The 18,992-nt window shown below is 39.0% G+C and overlaps 1 protein-coding gene across 1 annotated transcript; it reads right to left on the reverse strand.

Moving 5' to 3' along the window:
* Positions 1 to 186: 186 nt before the first annotated feature.
* LOC139450733 (mitochondrial disaggregase-like) lies at positions 187 to 18,655 on the reverse strand. Its single transcript, XM_071232544.1, has 16 exons — positions 18,384 to 18,655; positions 17,481 to 17,532; positions 15,830 to 15,916; positions 15,241 to 15,344; positions 14,601 to 14,729; positions 13,490 to 13,587; positions 11,296 to 11,410; positions 10,029 to 10,106; positions 9,317 to 9,372; positions 8,424 to 8,468; positions 7,701 to 7,862; positions 6,198 to 6,354; positions 5,908 to 5,981; positions 4,970 to 5,089; positions 4,320 to 4,424; positions 187 to 1,351 (listed from the first exon to the last, which is right to left on the reverse strand). The coding sequence occupies exons 1-16, from the start codon at positions 18,646 to 18,648 to the stop codon at positions 1,106 to 1,108; spliced, it is 1,893 nt and encodes a 630-aa protein (XP_071088645.1). The 5' UTR covers positions 18,649 to 18,655; the 3' UTR covers positions 187 to 1,105.
* Between the last annotated feature and the right edge of the window lie 337 nt (positions 18,656 to 18,992).

The following is an 18,992-nucleotide window of genomic DNA, read 5'->3' on the forward strand; positions in this document are numbered from 1 at the left end:
CCTAATCACTCATGAATACATTGGGCTCATTTGCAGTTAAGCTGCTATTTTTAACCAACGAAGTGAGAGGAAAAACAGTGAATGCTCATACCATTGAACACATGAACACATGTCGTAGACTTGTGGCTGTGTGGTCCACACATTGCTTCAATATTAGTGAGTGGGTGAGTTGGGTTTAACACAGTATTCCAGTTATATCACAACGTGTCCGCTTAATGTGGGAGGAAAGCCCGAAGTGATGCAGGTCTCGGAGGTTTACCACTTTGGTGAAACCCACGAGCACGGGTATGGTGCTGACAAACCTAGAAACATAATGCTTCAATATCAAGCAGTGGTTGCTCTCACACAAAGTCCATGCACAGAGTTGGGTTCTTTTGACTTCTTTGAATTATACACATCCCTATTTTTTACCAGCAAGTTTGTACCAGAAACACATCACTGTCACACAGCATCGTAGCTGCATGTATTCATGGTTGATTGAAGATAGCAGATACTTTTGACTGGTTTAGGACAAGGCCTTTAACAAAACTTAGAGCCTTGACTAGCTTTGTCCTGGGATTCTTCAGGAGGATGTAAGTGTAGTGAATGAGTGAGCGAGTTGGATTTAACACCGCTTTTAACAGTATTACAGTTATATCACAGCGTGTTACCTCAATGTGGGAGGAAAGTCCAGTGATGCAGGTCTCAGACGATTACCACTTCAGTGAAACCAACAAGCACGGGTATGGTCCTGACAAACCTAGGAACATAATCGGGGCGAACCGGGATTCGAACCCACAATCCTAGGTTTCTGGCGTGCCCAAGGGACGCAGCTCTGCACAGCAAATCGTGACGCCTTAGTCGACTGGGCCACCTGTGCCCCCCTGATGTAAGTGTAAGGGCACTCAAGATCTTCAATGATGATCCACATGTTCAATCCACAACAGACCTTTGATGACACATGTGGTGACTTAATGATTAATGATAGGCCATGTTTCAGTCCCTTCTTTCCAACATTTTGCAGGCAACTGAAGGTAATAATTATTTTGAAAGACATCTGCAAAACATTCGAAATCATAGCTCTGACTCACTAGACAAACACACACTTACACAACTGTAATTCATCTCATCTAAATTCTGATGCAAACGGATTATCCACTCTGTTCAAATCTATGTCCACATATTTGTCCTTGGAGCCTTCCTTCAACACTTGCAGTTTGATACGCGAGTGTTCTTTCTCATCACTAGGGTCTTTGGCCTTCTCTGTGATAATGTCTTCCCTATTAGGAACAGATAATTTGATGGTGCAGCCACTCCTGATCAACTTGCGTTCATGGGCCATGGCTAGCTGAGTCACAACGCGCCTTTCAACCTAAAATAAAATAATGTAACATGTAATGACTATTTACATATTCTAGTAAATGTATCTTATATATACACATTCTGAATCCTTAGGATTTAGAAGAGTATTTATTCTTCTGTAAAAAATAATTTCAAAATTGAATAGATTCTTTCATGCAAATTGAAGAATTTCAAGTTATAAATTTGTATTATTTGACCAACACTATATTCTAATTTCATATTCTGTTCTAAAGGCATACCCTGCAGTTTCCAAAAAATCAAGAAGAGTGAAACAATTAAACGATTGCTTAAAATGTCTAAAGAAAAGAAATAAAGACCGCCACAAGGCTGTACACCACAAATAAAATTTTGCATGTGTTCAAAACTTTACAGACCAATATCAACTTTGATAGATATGAAATAAAAACATTCCTGTCATCATGGTTATTGTCAAATACAATAATAAGAAAAACACGAACTACACAATAAACATCTAATTTCTTTCCAATTTCATGGGATATGTTGTCACAGTAGAACAGTGATAGATATGTATACGGATTCAAAATGTGATTCATTTGATGATAGCATTTGATTGGCTAACCAAGCAATTCTTTTGTGATTTGGTCCCACAAATTGAAGAAAAAAAGCCATGCCCACAGACAGACAACTGTCACCTGACTGGATGACAAAAAGAATGGGCGGGACTTGTACTGCATTACTGTGCTGAACAATGTTGCTGATTTTGTATTGTTATCTCCAGTTTATTTTTGTTCTATAAGCTGGCTGTGAAATTATAATTGTTGCTATATTTATTCATAAGAATTTATTTCAATATGTTTTTGCATTTATGGAGTTATAAACACACAGAAAATACTAAAATTACTTCATCAGAGTAGGGTTAAAAACAAGAAAGAAAGCAAATGTTACCTATGTTATTGCACACACATACTACCGACCAAAAATAAGGGAACTGATGAAACAGTGAAGGTGTAATGACGATACATGTCTGCAAAATTAATTTTGGGAGTGTACTTAAATATCTGGTGTGTCCACCGTATTGGGCGATACATGCACAGAACCTTGATGGCGTATGGTTGATTGACTTGCGTATGATTGCCCTTGGTATTGCCCGTGTGTCCGCCTGAAGAGCTACCCCAAGCTGGTGGGTGCTGGGTCTCTAGCATACACTGTCCGTCTGAGAACATCCCACAGATGCTCTATTATGGACCTGTCAGGGGATTTAGCGGGCCAGTCTAATGTCTGTACGCCTTCTTGTCAGGGACAATTGGTGTGACCTGGGCACAATGTGGAATGGCTTTGTCATCTTGCAGTTCAAAATCTCTGTCGATAATTCTAGCAAATGGAACGACAGGACACAAAATTTTGTCACCTGTCAAATGTACATTCACAATAACCAAATCAGTTTGCCTGTCCTGTGGCAAACCACCCCACACAATACTGATCATGGTCAAGCATTGTTGCCATGGCATACCGTATATCTCTGTGTATAAGGCGAGTTTGGCATTCGAGTTGGCATACGGTACCACTTGCCGCAACATTGCCAACAAAGTTTCCTGCCATCTGTGAATCAGAGGCAAAACCTTGATTCATCAGTAAACATGGTGTAATGACACTTGCGCACACCCCGTCCCTGGTGTTGCCTGGTTCACGCCAGATCTTTGCCGCCTGTGGCAAGTTGTTAGGGTCTCACCCTTCACAGGCTGCCTTGTTTCTGGCAGGCTGCACAGAGCCGGTTTTTAACAGTAGATGTTGAAATCCGCCTTCCTGTCATTGTACAGAATTCTCTCTTGAGAACAGGAGCAGATTTGAAGCTATTGCATACTGCCATTACTGTAATGACACAACATTGTCTTGGGTGGTTTTTTTTAGGCCTACCACATCTAGGTCTCATTGCAACCCCATCCGTTTGACGTCACTTGTCCCCCAGTTGAGAAATTATAGTTTGATTTGCCAAACATTCGGGTAACTTGGGACATGAATGTCTCCTTCTCCATCATATCCACAATTCGCACTTTTGTCTGTTCATGGAGATACTTTTTTAGAGGCACTTATAAGCATGTACTTAGGTCAAGTGCATTAGTGACTGATTTCTGCAACACTTTGGCTTCTGTGTGGACCCGCATCGCATGCTATTCATGCATGATGTGAAATTCCATGATTAGATGTTGCATTCTGATGCAAGGCCACGGTATTGTAAATGTACACCACAACAACAGCTACATTCAAATCTTTAGTACCCTTATACAGAGCTCCAGATAAGCTTTTGGTGTTGTGGGTATTTTACCCATGCATTTTAAAATCATTGGGTATCAGTAATTCTATCTGCGTATTCAAATTTCTTTTACCCACTAGTTTTTACACATGTGGGTATTTAGGTTAAATATTTAAAAACACTATTCATCTAGTCCCTGCAAACTGTTGTCGTGTGGGTTCGAGAGCTTTATAGAACTAAAAAATACAGCGATACTTCCACAAGTAAATGTGATGGCAAATGATCATGATGTAACTGTCATCATGGAGTTTGGCAAGGTTGACGGAATGTCCGTATATATTTGCTAATGGAATACGCAGGGTTACTTCACAATATTTTGATGATACGCACTAGTTTTATTTTTGTAGCATTTCTGTAATGTTCGTTGCGTATTTGATACGCTTGTATATTATTTCACTGCGTATTTCTGCATTTCTGATGCGTATTTTACGCAGATACGCAGCTTATCTGGAGCTCTGCTTATATTTTGTTGGTAGCACATGTTGTACTGTGGTTACCATCATGAAAACATGAAGAAATACATAGTAATGTCCTAAATGACATCCACAATCTGATTGGAATTCTGTTTGAAAAACTTTGAGATGACATTCCTGGGATCATCCTTGCAAAGCCTCAGCATCAGAGGTAGTGTTGCCTCCGAGGACTTGTTGATATTCAAGTGAGCTAAAGTAATAATGTAGACTGCTGCATAATTTGTCAATGTTACCTCATATTTGATGGACCTGGCACCATAGTGCACATCGTAGCCGTCCGCCAGCACGTCCACAACATGGTGGTCCCAACTCAGCTCGATCTGATGCTTTGTCTCCGCCTACACAAACAACATGTTGCAATCAACATCATCAGACCTGGGCTGGGGTTCCAGCTTGGTGAACCCATGGCGCTAAATATGCGGCAAAACAATATTTCTTTAGTCAGTACAGATGGAGGCACAAAGACTGATGGAGTTTTGTTCCATAGTCGTTCACCATGTCAGAGTGAGTGAGTGAGTGGGTGGGTGGGTGGGTGGGTGGGTGGGTGGGTGAGTGAGTGAGTGAGTGGGTGGGTGGGTGGGTGAGTGAGTGAGTGAGTGAGTGAGTGAGTGAGTGAGTGAGTGAGTTGGGTTTAACGCTGCTTTCAACAGTATTCAAGTTATATTGTGACGTCGATCTCAGGCATTGTGCAGGCACATATCTAAGCATATGCTACATGAATCTGTTCAGATAGTGTTCCTCATCCAAGGCATCAAGAAAATTGCAACATTTCAACATTTAATAAAACCTGGGTTATGGTTCACATCTAACTATATGCTACACATGTGTTCAAATAGTGTTTGAAAAGACAAAAATAAGATAATTAGCAATAATTGAAACCTACCCTTTTTGCCCAAAAGTCCAACTCTTTGGAAACAAGCTTGGCAAGCTCAGATCTTGAAAATGGCAGGAAGTAGACAATCTCATTAATCCTTCCCAGGAACTCATCTCTCCTGAAATGATACTGTTAACAAACAAACCACATAATCAGACATCCTTTCACATGGACGATAAACATGACATCACAGTTATCTCCTGTCTCTGATATGAAGGAAGTTACGTTCACACGCACATAAAGTTTTGCATCATCAAGAGTTACTTCCCTTGTAATATATCCCACACAGTTCCTTCCCAGTGTGTGACACCTTCATTACCCTGCCGATATCATTGCTGCCACCAGTGTGCAAGCAGATATTACAAAAATCGTGAAATTTCCTCTCTAAATGCAAATGTAGTGATATCTATATTTTTGTGTATGTCTTTGGGAATGTTATTATAGAAAATTGGGAAAAGGTTTAAATTTGTTTGTTTGTCTGTTTAAGATTGGTTTGAGATTGCAAGCTAACCGATACGTATACAACTGCCCTTTTACATTTTTACCATACCAATTACATGATAGTTGAAATGAAAAGAAACTTAAACTGAAAAACAAACAAAGCAATTAAGTTTGGGGGGGGAAGGGTATTTGGTGTCATGGCAGTCATTAAACATAACGGTTGGTTGCGAGTTCAATTCCATGCAGGGTTGTGGCCTAGCTAGCACATTGGGGAGCCGTGTCTTGTGGCAGCGATAGTAAAGAGAGTTCTGCGAATGGGCTATCCCTGTGAGGAGCTGTCTGGTGGCAGAGATAGTTTTGAGAGCTCCATGAATGGGCTAATTCTCAAATGAACCTGGATTCGTCTGTCGCAAACATATTTTATCGTAATTACGAGAAAATGTTATCTTTTATCCTTCTATCAGGTACATTATCTTATCATCAACATCATCTAGTGTATCACATACCTTCAAAATTGGTCGAACTACTCTGTCCTTGAAGTTCCGTGATATTGTTATTTTCTCCGCATTTTCTAAGTCTTCTGTAAAAGAAGTTACATATAACATTCAGCACTCAGTGACTATGCACTGATTCCCTTCCCACAATTCTCATCTGTTCCATATATCACAATTTTGTGTAATCAACGTTATATAAGTCGTAATCACAATAAACTTCAAAGTAAAATTTTCACCCTATTTACAAATATAGTTAATTCTTCTCAGTACATGACAGCAAAATGTGGGATAGCAGCCATTACCGAGTTTCCCAGATTGCCTCTGTTTCGCTACTTCCTCCGCTTCACCTCGGAGTCGCAATGCATGATGGGCGATCTCCTCGCTGGCAAGATTAGATGTCATTATAAAGATGGCATCTTTACAATCGATCGTCTTGCCCTTCCCGTCTGTCAGACGACCCTATAAAACAATTACACAAATGAATTCAACCACAATTAATTCCTTTAAATAATTCATAGGAAATGTTTGTCCTATATTCGTCGTAACTGATATTTCTTGTATTCTTTCATGGTTTTTAGATGTAATCTGTCGCAAAACAAAATCTTGATTGTAAGATTGGGAAAACTCAACACTTTCTGTGTTAATGATTATGTAAACTTGCAAATGGTTTGAGACCAAATTCCGTTAAAAAACAGTACTTGACAATTCCATTTTCATATCATACTTCATTACATATATACCAGGGCCCTGTTCCGCGAGCTAATGTTGCACTATGACAGTCGTAAGTCTATGTTAAAGTTTGTTTATTTGTTTGTTGTTTAACGCCGAACTCAGCAATATTCCAGCTACATGTTTATGACGGCGGTCTGTAAATAACAGAGTCTGGACTAGACAATCCAGTGATTAACATCATGAGCATCAATCCACGTAATTGAGATCGATGACATGCATCAACCAAGTCAGCGAGCCTGACCCTCCGAGCCTGTTAGTCGCCTCTTACAAGAGCATAGTCGCCTTTTACAGCAAGAATGGCTTAAGAAGACCTATCGTACCCCACATCGTCATTGCTCCTATGTTAAATTGTAGGCTTTACGACAGTCTTAGAGCAATGATCGCTCTGTGAAATAGGGCTGGGACATAAATAATAAGGTATAGATGCATGACATGGTGATACACAACTGACATCATGAAGTAAATAATACAGCCCCTAATTTCTGACACAATTTCCAAATATTAATCAAAGAAACTTTTCAATGACAATGTAGACATTTATTCATCATATCAACTCCCTTGAGCATATGAGAGAAAATTTATGCATAGAGCATATATATATGTACATGTAAAAACGACAAAAGTACCAGGTAATAGGACAACCTCAGCCCTAATTAACAGTGGTCTTCCCTTGTTAAGTCGCCACCTTGTTATCTTAGGCTAAAAACAATAATAGTCTTTGTTCTCAGGCACTGCCCACATCATAAAAAAGTTCATTGAACATTTCGTTTTTGTTACCATTTTCAATTTTTTTGGTGCATTGTGTTTAAGTATTAGGATTTATATATTTTTTTGAAAATGGAAATTAAAACAAAACGTGCAGCAGACTTTATGATGATGCAGCTGGTGCCTGAGAACCAAGACTATTATTTTTTTTAGCCTTAATACTTTTGTTGTTTTTTCATGTGTATCACTTCTCAAAGCCATCCAAAGACTCCCTTGCCCATGTTAAGTTTAGGGGAAATTCAAGGAAAATGTCCATAGCTTTCTGATCTACACCATGGATGGGATAAGAATTAAGGAAGAAGCTATACCTCGTCAAACAGCTGCAGCATGATCGTCAGGACGTCAGGATGAGCTTTGTCAACCTCGTCAAACAGGACAACCGCCTGTGGACTCTCCGTCAACTTCTTGGTCAACTGCCCCCCTTCCTCATGTCCGACGTAGCCAGGCGGGGACCCGATGAACTTGGCAACCTGCAGACAACAGACGCTATAGTCAGCTGTGCTTGTCAGAGGAGACAAAACAGATCTGGTAATCAGACTTGGTATGCATGGGACGTGGCTCAAGAGATCAATCACTGGCTTGCCTCGCACTAAATAGATTGTTTACAGGCTGCTGAAATACTGTAAAGTTTACAATAAATTGTAAATTTATAAATATTTATCCTATTTCACACCATACCATCCCTGCATTACTGTTACACCAGCCTTTATGCCCTTTTGAAAGAGAATGAGTAAGATTGGGACATCACATGATCAAGCTGCGCAGGAATCAGGCAGTGCACAGTCCACTGTTAGTCATGGTAGCCATGGTGATGGCTGTAATGTATTTGGGTGAGGTGTTTTTTTAAGCTGGAAACAGGTTTTAGGATTGTTGTCCACACCAGGATCAAAGGAAAAGGATGCGATACACAGTGTGAGGTAGAAGAAGTTTTTAAAATTTGCCTATTGCAGTTTTAAACACAAATAAACAAAGTAATAATGTTGATGTTAACCATCTGAAGATGACTGTCTGCACAGACCAATGGTACTCACTTCATGCTTCTCCTGGTACTCCGACATGTCGATTCTGACAAAACCCTGCAATGACAACGTGAATTGTTTGATAGGCGTTTTTAAAAAGTTGACGGTTGACAAAGTAGACACAATTATTGTCAACATTTCTTCATTTTACTGCATTGGCAACGTTTCAGTATAGATCATTATACCTTTGTCAAGCAAGTCTGACAACATGTTTAATGATGTCATACATGACACCAATATGAACACATGACAGTTTACTGAGCTACTCACTGAATCGAGTTATAGAGCTTACTGCGAGTAGTTCCTGCTAGCATGATAAGGTGAACTCATTTGCATATTTATATCAGATGATGACAGCAAGTTTATGGGAGGTTTTTCCCATCAATTACAAAGGCAGGATAGATCATAACTGATCAGGTTGTCCAGGAAGTTGATTATTGGGCTATGAAAGACCTGCTTCACTTCAGTACAAAATTCTGAGGTGTTTGTTTGTTTGTTTGTTGTTTTACGCCTTATTTAGCAATATTTCAGCTATATGATGGCGGTTTATCAATAATCAAGTCTGGACAAGACAATCCAGTGATTGATACCACGAGCATCAATTCACGCTATTGGGATCAATGACATGCATCAACCAAGTCGGCGAGTCTGACCACCCCATCCTGTTAGTCGGCAAGTGGCTTGAATCAGCCAAAGTTAGATGATGGAGTATGATGTTAAGATCTCAGGCCAGTGGTCAGACAGGGATGACTGATCCGCCAACTTGTTATTTCTATTTATATCAGATGATGACAGCAACTTTATGGGATAACACTACCCATTGTATGATTAAGTAGGATACTATAATCTATCAGGATTCACCCATATAGTATCCTATGAGAGCCCGCAAACAAAGCATGGGTTACCTTCTTCACATCTCTGTGTAGATACTTTGCAACTTGCTTTGCTAATTCAGTTTTTCCTGAAATCAAAACATGCACACGTCAAATATCTGAAACATTCCACAAAAAAACATGTTACATGTCACCTTCCTGCCTTATAGAAGATCTTGAGATGTATCTACTGGTCAGACAAGGCAATCTCAGTACAAACTACATGATGTGCCTAACACTGTATACAAAGCCAGTTAACTTTAGGATATGGTCCCAGGAGTTATCTCCCTTGAAATCTTAACCACACTGCTGCTCACTGCATGGCTACCCATGAATTTATTTTGAGAAGCTTTATCAATACTTGTGTCAATAGACAAAATGAAAAATAGGTACAACTATATAAATAGAAAACAAAACTTAAATATTCTGAGAAACTGAATAAAAAGATGTTATGAAATCCAACTCTGACTCATTATAAGTCAACAAAACAATGACAAGCAAGAATGGAACAAATTTCAAATGTAAACCGAAAATTAAAACAGGTTGATGTCTTATTTATTTTTTTCACAACCAACCATAACCATTTTTAAAATTAAAATGAGTAAACCAAATAAATGTATTGCCTTATCTTTAGCTCCCTTCCATGCAGCATTTCTCACAAACCATTTTCTTAAATATCAGTTACACAAATTACAACAGCGCTTCTCAACAACCCCACAGACCTGCTTCGCATACATCAACTTACCTATTCCTGAAGATCCAAGGAAGAGAAACACCAGTGGATGATCTTCATCATACCACCCATTCTCTTTTCGACGTATAGCTGAAAAATCAAGTTTTTTGAGAAATCAGTCGACAACATTATACATACATTGCACTACACTATAATACACTATAATAACGCATTAGTTCATTGATAATGGATTACGCAACAAGTACTGTATTCAATCATGCAATGAAATATCGTGCTTAGATTTGCATAAGTTAACAGTCAACAGGGTGTGCATTATGAGATTTACCGATACTTCGTCATACCATACCATTACCCTTAAGGGTAGAAGACCGTGTACAATAACTTCCTATATTTGCACATATTAAGCCATTCTCATTGCTGATTGGTCAATTGAAACCATATGATGTCACAGTGCTTCATTGTTGAGATAGATATGATATTACATTGTTCATGACATCACACATTGATTACATTACATCATCTGAGCAACTGGCTGCCTTCAGTGAAGTTTTTCTGTAGGGTTGACATTCCATACATTTTGTTCTTCACTGATAGACTTAAAATATCAATGAGTAATATAGAATAACTTACTAAAAATTACGGCTTATCTGTCCCTTGTGAAAGAATGCTGTAAGTCCCTCGCCAAAGGTTTCATATTAACACCATTCATTTACTTGAGACATTAAGATATTCTGTAATTCCTTGCAGCTCGTTGATTACAGTGAAAGTTTTCATTTTATGTATCTGCTGGCTTTAGATATAACCTAGATAATACCGTATTCAGCGTAATAAGCGCCCACGGCGATATTTGCTAATATATTGGCAAGTGAACAATCCCAATTGGCACCCCTTCCGATTGATCAATGTACCCAAGACTTATTAATTCGGGTAAAATATGTGTTATATGCACCCTTAATTATGGGAAATTAAATTCTGGAAAAATATATCTGTCCAATATAAACAGTTCAGGCCATCAACATAAACCACAAAATTTATCTTTTCCCACCAAAATAATATTCTAATAAGAGCCCGCTTATCATGTCAGGTTATCAGGTTTCAACCGTCACTGTCACAGAGATTAAGTAGGAAATGATCTCACTTCAGCAAAATTTGACAGCAACACCAGGGAATAATATGACTTCACAATTTGCAGACACTATTCCTGGGATCATACAGAAAAAGTTTCAACATCATAGGCCCTGAATTGAACCCAGGCCTTCAACATGAAGAATGATTACTTTAACCACTAGGCAACAAGTATTAAGTGTTAATGATTTACCTGCAGCCACGGTGTTAATGGCGGCCTCCTGCCCGATGATCTGCTCCTTCAACCGCAGCTCCAGGGGGAAGCGCCTCCTCTCTGCAGCCTCCCTCTCAGCCTTGAGCTTGTTGTACTGAACACACAGCAACATAGCAAACAGATGCTGAGGAGAACACATACTACATAAGGCTATCCTCTTTTCAAAAGAGTACCACGACATTGAAGCTCACCTTGATATGTATTCAGCAGCTTAAAAATACAAACAGACACTGAACAAAAGTTGTTGTCAGCACTGATCTTTAAATATTTTTTGCTTAAATATAAAAAACTAACACTTAAACCTAATGAACTGAACAACATATGATGCCATCACGAGGATCAACATGCACGACAAAATTAAGCTCCCTCAGTCTGGCAATTTCATATGAGAAGTATGAGTCAAAAATGCATCCTAGGAGAATTCAAGATCATTGTCAAGCAAGGTTAAAATTAAAAATATTGCCATGAAGGGAACATATCTGCTATATGATATCGATGTATTAGAGTAGCTAATCATGGCCCATCACACTGTCTGCGACAGCCTGATTTCACCAAGGATGGGAGAAATACAAACTTTAATCATCCTATGGACGGTCATATTTGTTCTGCCAATTGTCTGTAAATTGCTTCCAACCCAAATGGTTTTCACTATTATTAACTTGACATTTGCAAACCTGCTTTCTTGATCTCAATTAAACTTGTATAGCCGCACTTATCATCTGTGTCAATGAAAATTTGACAGCTCCTAGCAACAGTTTAAGGATTCTGTTATGCAAAATGATTATACGTTGTGCAGTGCATAGAGTTTACAAACCTCTGACATGCATAGGCCTTTCTGCTTACCTTGACAACATCGTGCTGAAGTATTTTCCATTTTGTACCAACAAAAAACCATTGTACCACCAACATTTGTGAGTGAAAACAATGACGAGAGTAATGTTGGAATTATTTCAATAAATTTCATTTATTCCCCCACAAACACTTCATCATGTCATCGGAAATTTATCAGTACTGAATTACAAAAGTTGTTAGACTATTTGGTATTAAAAAGTGTTCATTGTATAATATCAGGACTTATGTTTGTAATCCACTTTAATAATTTTGGGATGAAATTGGACGTGAACTGATCGGCAGCTCGCACTGTTATTTACGGCAACCACAATCAGACTGGCGCTGTTGACCCCTTGAAACGAACGTTAGATGACCGTGAATGGATACAGATATAAATGCCTTACTTAACTCTGACTCATTAAAAGTCATATTTGATGTAGTTTCGACTGACATATGCCAACCAACCAACCTTAATGTTAAGAATGCATTTAATAGGTACAACTTTTCTTTATCAGGCCTCAGTAATACATATCTTCACATGAACAGGTTGGGAGTGAGTGAGTATGGTTTTACGCTGCTTTCAGCAATAGTCCAACAATATCTCAGCGGGGACCACGGATAGTGTGACATGATTCAGCTGTAAGGATAAAAAAATGGGACTGACAACTTTTGTCAAGGACTGGTAAGACTTCCAAGTAGCCAGTCCTGTGGTCTGGGGAAAATATATTTCAAGTCTGCAACTTATGTATCGGTAAATATTTTATGAAGACTAAATACTAAATTAATAATTCCCTGCCACAGGAATGTTTCTATTAATTAAGTGTATGCGGATTCATACAATTTGCACATCGGTCTCTTTATTCATTCTTCAATCCAGTCAATACTAAATTGAACAATGCCTGCTATTTTGTGCCAACTATGAATAAACTGGGTAGATCTTTAGCTTGAAAACAAAGTGATCCTGACAGTTCCTGGTACTGTGCATCAAGTGACTATTAATCATGACTGCATTATGTGACTGTGAATCATAACTGTGAATCATGTGACTGCACCGTGTGACAGTATCACATGACTGCATTGTGTGACTGTCATATGGCAGTATCATGTTTTTGTTTGTTTGTTTGTTGTTTAACACATCACTCAGCAATATTCCAGCCTTATGACAGCAGTCTGTAAAATAATCGAGTCTGGACCAACAATCCAGTGGACATTATCATGTGAGCGCATTGTGTGCATCAAACGACTGCCTTGCGTGACAGTATCATGTGACAGTATCATGTGACAGAATCATGTGACAGTATCATGTGACAGTATCATGTGACAGAATCACATGACTGCCTACCTTCAGTTGGTACTCTGTCAGCAGGTTCTTCATGTCTGGACGACGCACATAGTCCATGGGACAGTGTCCTACGACATTCTCCACCATCGGATCTGCTCCTGAACACAAACCAAGACTCAGTTAAGTTGTCACCGCCAGTAAGTTATCAATGAAGGTTTCTTTGAAATACCAATGATTGTCTGTACCTCTCAGTACCATTACTCCTCCACCAGGGAACAAGAGTCATCACTTGATGACAAAGCCATCCGGTTTTCCCACTTTTCTGTGTTTATCACTACATGAGTGAGTGAGTTTGGTTTTACGCCGCTTTTAGCAATACTGCAGCAAAATCACGGCGGGGAACACCAGAAATGGGCTTCACATATTGTACCCATGTCGGGAATCGAACCCAGGTCTTCGGCCTGACAACGAACGCTTTAACCACTAGGCTATTCGACCACCCCTTATCTGTGTCAACCTTCACTAATAACATCCAAAAGTTATTAACCACTTCAATGTCACTGTCTACCTGCCCACCTCAAGAAGGAATTTAACCACTTTACTGTCATTCTGTACCTACCTGCCTCAAGATGGAATTTAACCACTTTACTGTCACTGTCTACCTACCTGCTTCAAGAAGGAATTTAACCACTTTACTGTCATTGTCTACCTACCTGCCTCAAGAAGCAATCTAACCACTTTACTGTCACTGTCTACCTACCTGCCTCAAGAAGGAATTTAACCACTTTACTGTCACTGTCTACCTGTCTCAAGAAGGAATTTAACCACTTTACTGTCATTGTCTACCTACCTGCCTCAAGAAGCAATTTAACCACTTCAATGTCACTGTCTACCTGCCCACCTCAAGAAGCAATCTAACCACTTTACTGTCACTGTCTACCTGCCTCAAGAAGGAATTTAACCACTTTACTGTCATTGTCTACCTACCTGCCTGAAGAAGCAATTTAACCACTTCAATGTCACTGTCTACCTGCCTGCCTCAAGAAGCAATCTAACCACTTTACTGTCACTGTCTACCTGCCTGAAGAAGGAATTTAACCACTTTACTGTCATTGTCTACCTAGCTGCCTCAAGAAGCAATCTAACCACTTCAATGTCATTGTCTACCTACCTGCCTCAAGAAGCAATTTAACCACTTCAATGTCATCAGCCAGTACAGAATAGTGTAGAGCAGTGGAGCCCTTGAAGTTTGCTCGGACGTTGAGGCGGTCAGAAAACTCCTCCTCTCTTTCAATATGCACTGAAACAATAAATGCACATACAGAAACCTACTGATGCAAGAGTCTGCTATGTGAGTCACATTTAACAATGTACCACATGTTTTACTTCTCATTGTTAGTGACTCCCAAATATCATAACGGGAAATTCTCATTAGATTTGGGTGTAGAACATATAAACACACGTCACAGGAACATTGATGTACAGTTAAATACAGTTAAAAGTTGGGCATGATTAGATATATAGATAGATAGATGGATGGAGAGACAGTGAGAGAGAGAGAGAGAGAGAGAGAGAGAGAGAGAGAGAGAGAGAGAGAGAGAGATGGTTTTACTCTCCTTTCAGCAACATCATGGTTATGGACACTGAGAAATGGGTGTCACACTCTGTATGGAGAACCAAACCCCTGCCTGCTGCTTGACGGCAAACACTTAAACCACTAGGCTACCCACTGCCCAGTGAGGCGAGAGGTGCTTTATCTTTCTTAGTTTCCTTCTGTACGTGCAGATACATGTACTGACTACTTCTCCTACCCTGCAGGTTGTTGAGCCCCTTCTCCCGAGCTATCTGACCCACACTGCTGAAGTCATCCCCCAATTTGGGATCAGCTCCTGCCTCCAGTAGAACTCTCACTGCTCTGGAGAAAACAAGATAATATCCTCATGTTATTTCAGAACCTCAAAATCACACATTGTGCTCTTGTTTTTTTTTTACAAAAAGCAAAAGTGCAGCATCACATTTTGCTACGTTTTCAGGTATCTGCTACAGTTTATATTCTGTTGATATAGTTACTGGTACTGCATTGGTATAGGTACCAGTGATTTATCCAGGATTCCAAGCTAAGTGTCCTTGGCAGGCAAATTGGGAAAAAAATGTTATTTTACTCAAAGTGGCCAATGAAATAAAAGTCACTCCTATAAAGCCAAAACATTAGTTATTACCACACAAATATGAATTCGGAAATTTTTAATTCCAATTTGGGAATTTTTACTGACATTTGCTGCAAACTTGGGGCACAATATTGGCTTCTGAACAGCTCTAGATAAGTCCCTGGGTACTCACAAATATAAGTTCAAATATAATCAATATTTGGGGAAACTGAACAAAGTACAGTTAACTTACTCTTTATGTTTGTTCATTGCAGCGACATGGAGAGCTGTCCATCCCAGCTGGTGACGAGCATTTACGTCCACTCCTGACTTTATCAGTCTGCATGATAACACATGAACAGAAATTGGCAATAAAAGTTTCATTTGAATTTTTGTTATTATGTTATTGGGAAGGATGTAATGCTTACAACGATTAATGATAAAGTACCATACTTTATTTCTGGCTTTATCTCCTTGTGGATATTCTAGGGCATAAAAGATAAGACTAAAACACAAGGATGTGAGCAGGTTTTCTCGAAAAAGAAAGAGGAAAAGTCTAGTGTTGTCTGGGGGCAACTGTCACAAGCGTGCAATGTCTGACCCTTTCCCCATGTTAAAGCATATTAAAAAAAACTTACCTTGTACTTACTTACCTTTTGTTGAAAAAAAACCCAAAACTCCATTGCAAACATAAGGCATTACAACATATATCCCTGTGTTACGGGTTTTCGGACGCTGAAGAAACATTCATAGTTTTCTACCTAATCACATGAACAACTGTAAAACATCTCATTCACTTATAGGCTAAAGACATTTTGATAAAAATTACATGATTACTGCAAACAAATTGTTATAATTTTCTTAACAATATTGTGAAAAACATGATCTGTTTTGTCACAGCATTACAAAATAGTGAGAAGAGAGGAGCTTTAAAGTAAGTTTAACCAAGGGGCACAAGGCGGAACTGACCATTGACCATGGTGACAGATATGCTAAACATGCTAAATGCAAGGCAATGTTTAGTATCTCCATGCTTCCTTAGGAGTTGCTCATCTGCGATATTGTCTCACAAGAACATTCGAATTCAAATATAAGCTCAACATGCCTGCTCATAATACACATATTTATGTCTGATTGACAGATTATTAAATATAGGATCTGTAAAACATATTCTGAATTATCTGTGATCAGTGAAAACATACTCTGAATTGCCTGTGACCAGTGAAAACATAATTTGAATTACCTGCGATCTGAGAAAAATACCCTGAATTACCTGTGATCAGTGAAAACATACTCTGAATTGCCTGTGACCAGTGAAAACATAATTTGAATTACCTGTGATCTGAGAAAAATACCCTGAATTACCTGTGATCAGTGAAAACATACTCTGAATTGCCTGTGACCAGTGAAAACATAATTTGAATTACCTGTGATCTGAGAAAAATACCCTGAATTACCTATGATCAGTGAAAACATATTCTGAATTTCCTGTGGCCAGTGAAAACATAATTTGAATTACCTGCGATCTGAGAAAAATACCCTGAATTACCTGTGATCAGTGAAAACATACTCTGAATTGCCTGTGACCAGTGAAAACATAATTTGAATTACCTGTGATCTGAGAAAAATACCCTGAATTACCAGTGAAAACATATTCTGAATTTCCTGTGGCCAGTGAAAACATAACTTGAATTAATTTACCTGTGATTTGAGAAAAATACCCTGAATTACCTATGATCAGTGAAAACATACTCTTAATTTCCTGTGGCCAGTGAAAACATAATTTGAATTAATTTACCTGTGATCTGAGAAAAATACCCTGAATTACCTATGATCAGTGATTGTGTTCCCTCTCCCCCTCCTTGTTCTACTGTGGAACAAAACTTTAAAAAAATCTTATTTACCTTTCCATCTCTCGTACATTGTTGAGGCGAGCTGCATTGAGAAACTTTTCATCTGAAAACAGGGGAAATAACAAATTTAAGATTCTTTAATAACATTGATCCCGCAACATGCTCAAATCAACTTCTTTACAAAATCTTGGACTATGTTACATGTAGGAAGAAGGCAGCAATGTTAATTAGACCCACATCAACAAGGAGCCACAAAGCAACACTTGTTTTATTTGACTACATTCCATAACTCATGGACCACCTCCGTGGTCTTGTGGTAGAGTGTCCGCCCGGAGAGCGGAAGGTCCGGGGTTCGATCCCCGGCCGCGTCATACCAAAAGACGTTAAAAGATGGTACTTGTTGTTACCCTGTCTGGCGCTCGGCATTAAGGGGCTAAAACAAGGACTGGTCGGCTCGGAGTCAGTATACTGTGTCTGAGTGGGATATTCATGTTAAACTGCGGCATGGTATCTCAGTGAGCTAGCACTATAAATCGGCATTAGTCCGGACTAGTACAAGCAGCCATACAAACACACACACGTACATGCACGTCGCTATATAAGTGCAATAATCTTGGACGCGATGTTAAACCCCATTTCACCTCATCTCCATAACTCATGATGTCAATCACTGGATTGTCTGGTCCAGACTCGATTATTTAGAGACCGCCGTCATATAGCTGGAATATTGCTCAGTGCGGCAAACAAACAAACAAACAAACAAAACATCCCATGATAACCTCTACATTCTCATTACGGAACATACTCCAGTTGGATTCACCATGTAACTATCCCTTCAAACGTGATTGCATCAGAAAGATTATGATTATAAACCATTAATTTTTACCTTTCGGAAAACACTTTTTTCAAAAACAAAATCGAATATGAGACACATCAATTCAAAATTGCACTTACGTTTATCACTGGCGAGACAAAACGCTACTGTCCCATAAAGAACACACCCAAAGCCCACAGAGCCAAATGTTGTCAGTTTTGATGGCTGACCAATTCTAAAAACGGCAATGACAGGGTTGACAGGTGCATGTTGTTTGTAATTTAAACTCCTTAAACGCGGCTTAACTGTTACGTTATCAATGTGTGATCTGTTTTTCGCACTTGTCGACAAGTACGATATTCCTCGTCTGCAAAACAAAAAGAGCTGTCTGCTCGTCCATGCCATGCTTTACGAAAACGTTTCACTTCGTAATGTTCGCCTGAAAACATACTATAGCATTAACTCAAATTCTTCATTTCAATAACATTCTTGTTGTCCCTTTCTGAATTTTTTTTTATAAAATATAATACACCACAGATGGTTTATTTACACCATGCCACCAAACACATATATGGAACAATCATGTAACAAAATACGTTTACATATGACATCTTATGTTGAAAGTTCGAAAGCATATAGTATTGAATTAAAACTCCGAACACCACCACCACCAAACAATCACCCTGACATTGAGCCTAAATTTACTATGGTCGTCCGATTAGCCTAACACATTGCGGACATAAACAACG

Source organism: Haliotis cracherodii, unplaced genomic scaffold, assembly GCF_022045235.1.
Source record: "Haliotis cracherodii isolate W230 unplaced genomic scaffold, xgHalCrac1.p SCAF_8, whole genome shotgun sequence".
NCBI classification, from domain to species: Eukaryota; Metazoa; Mollusca; class Gastropoda; order Lepetellida; family Haliotidae; genus Haliotis; species Haliotis cracherodii.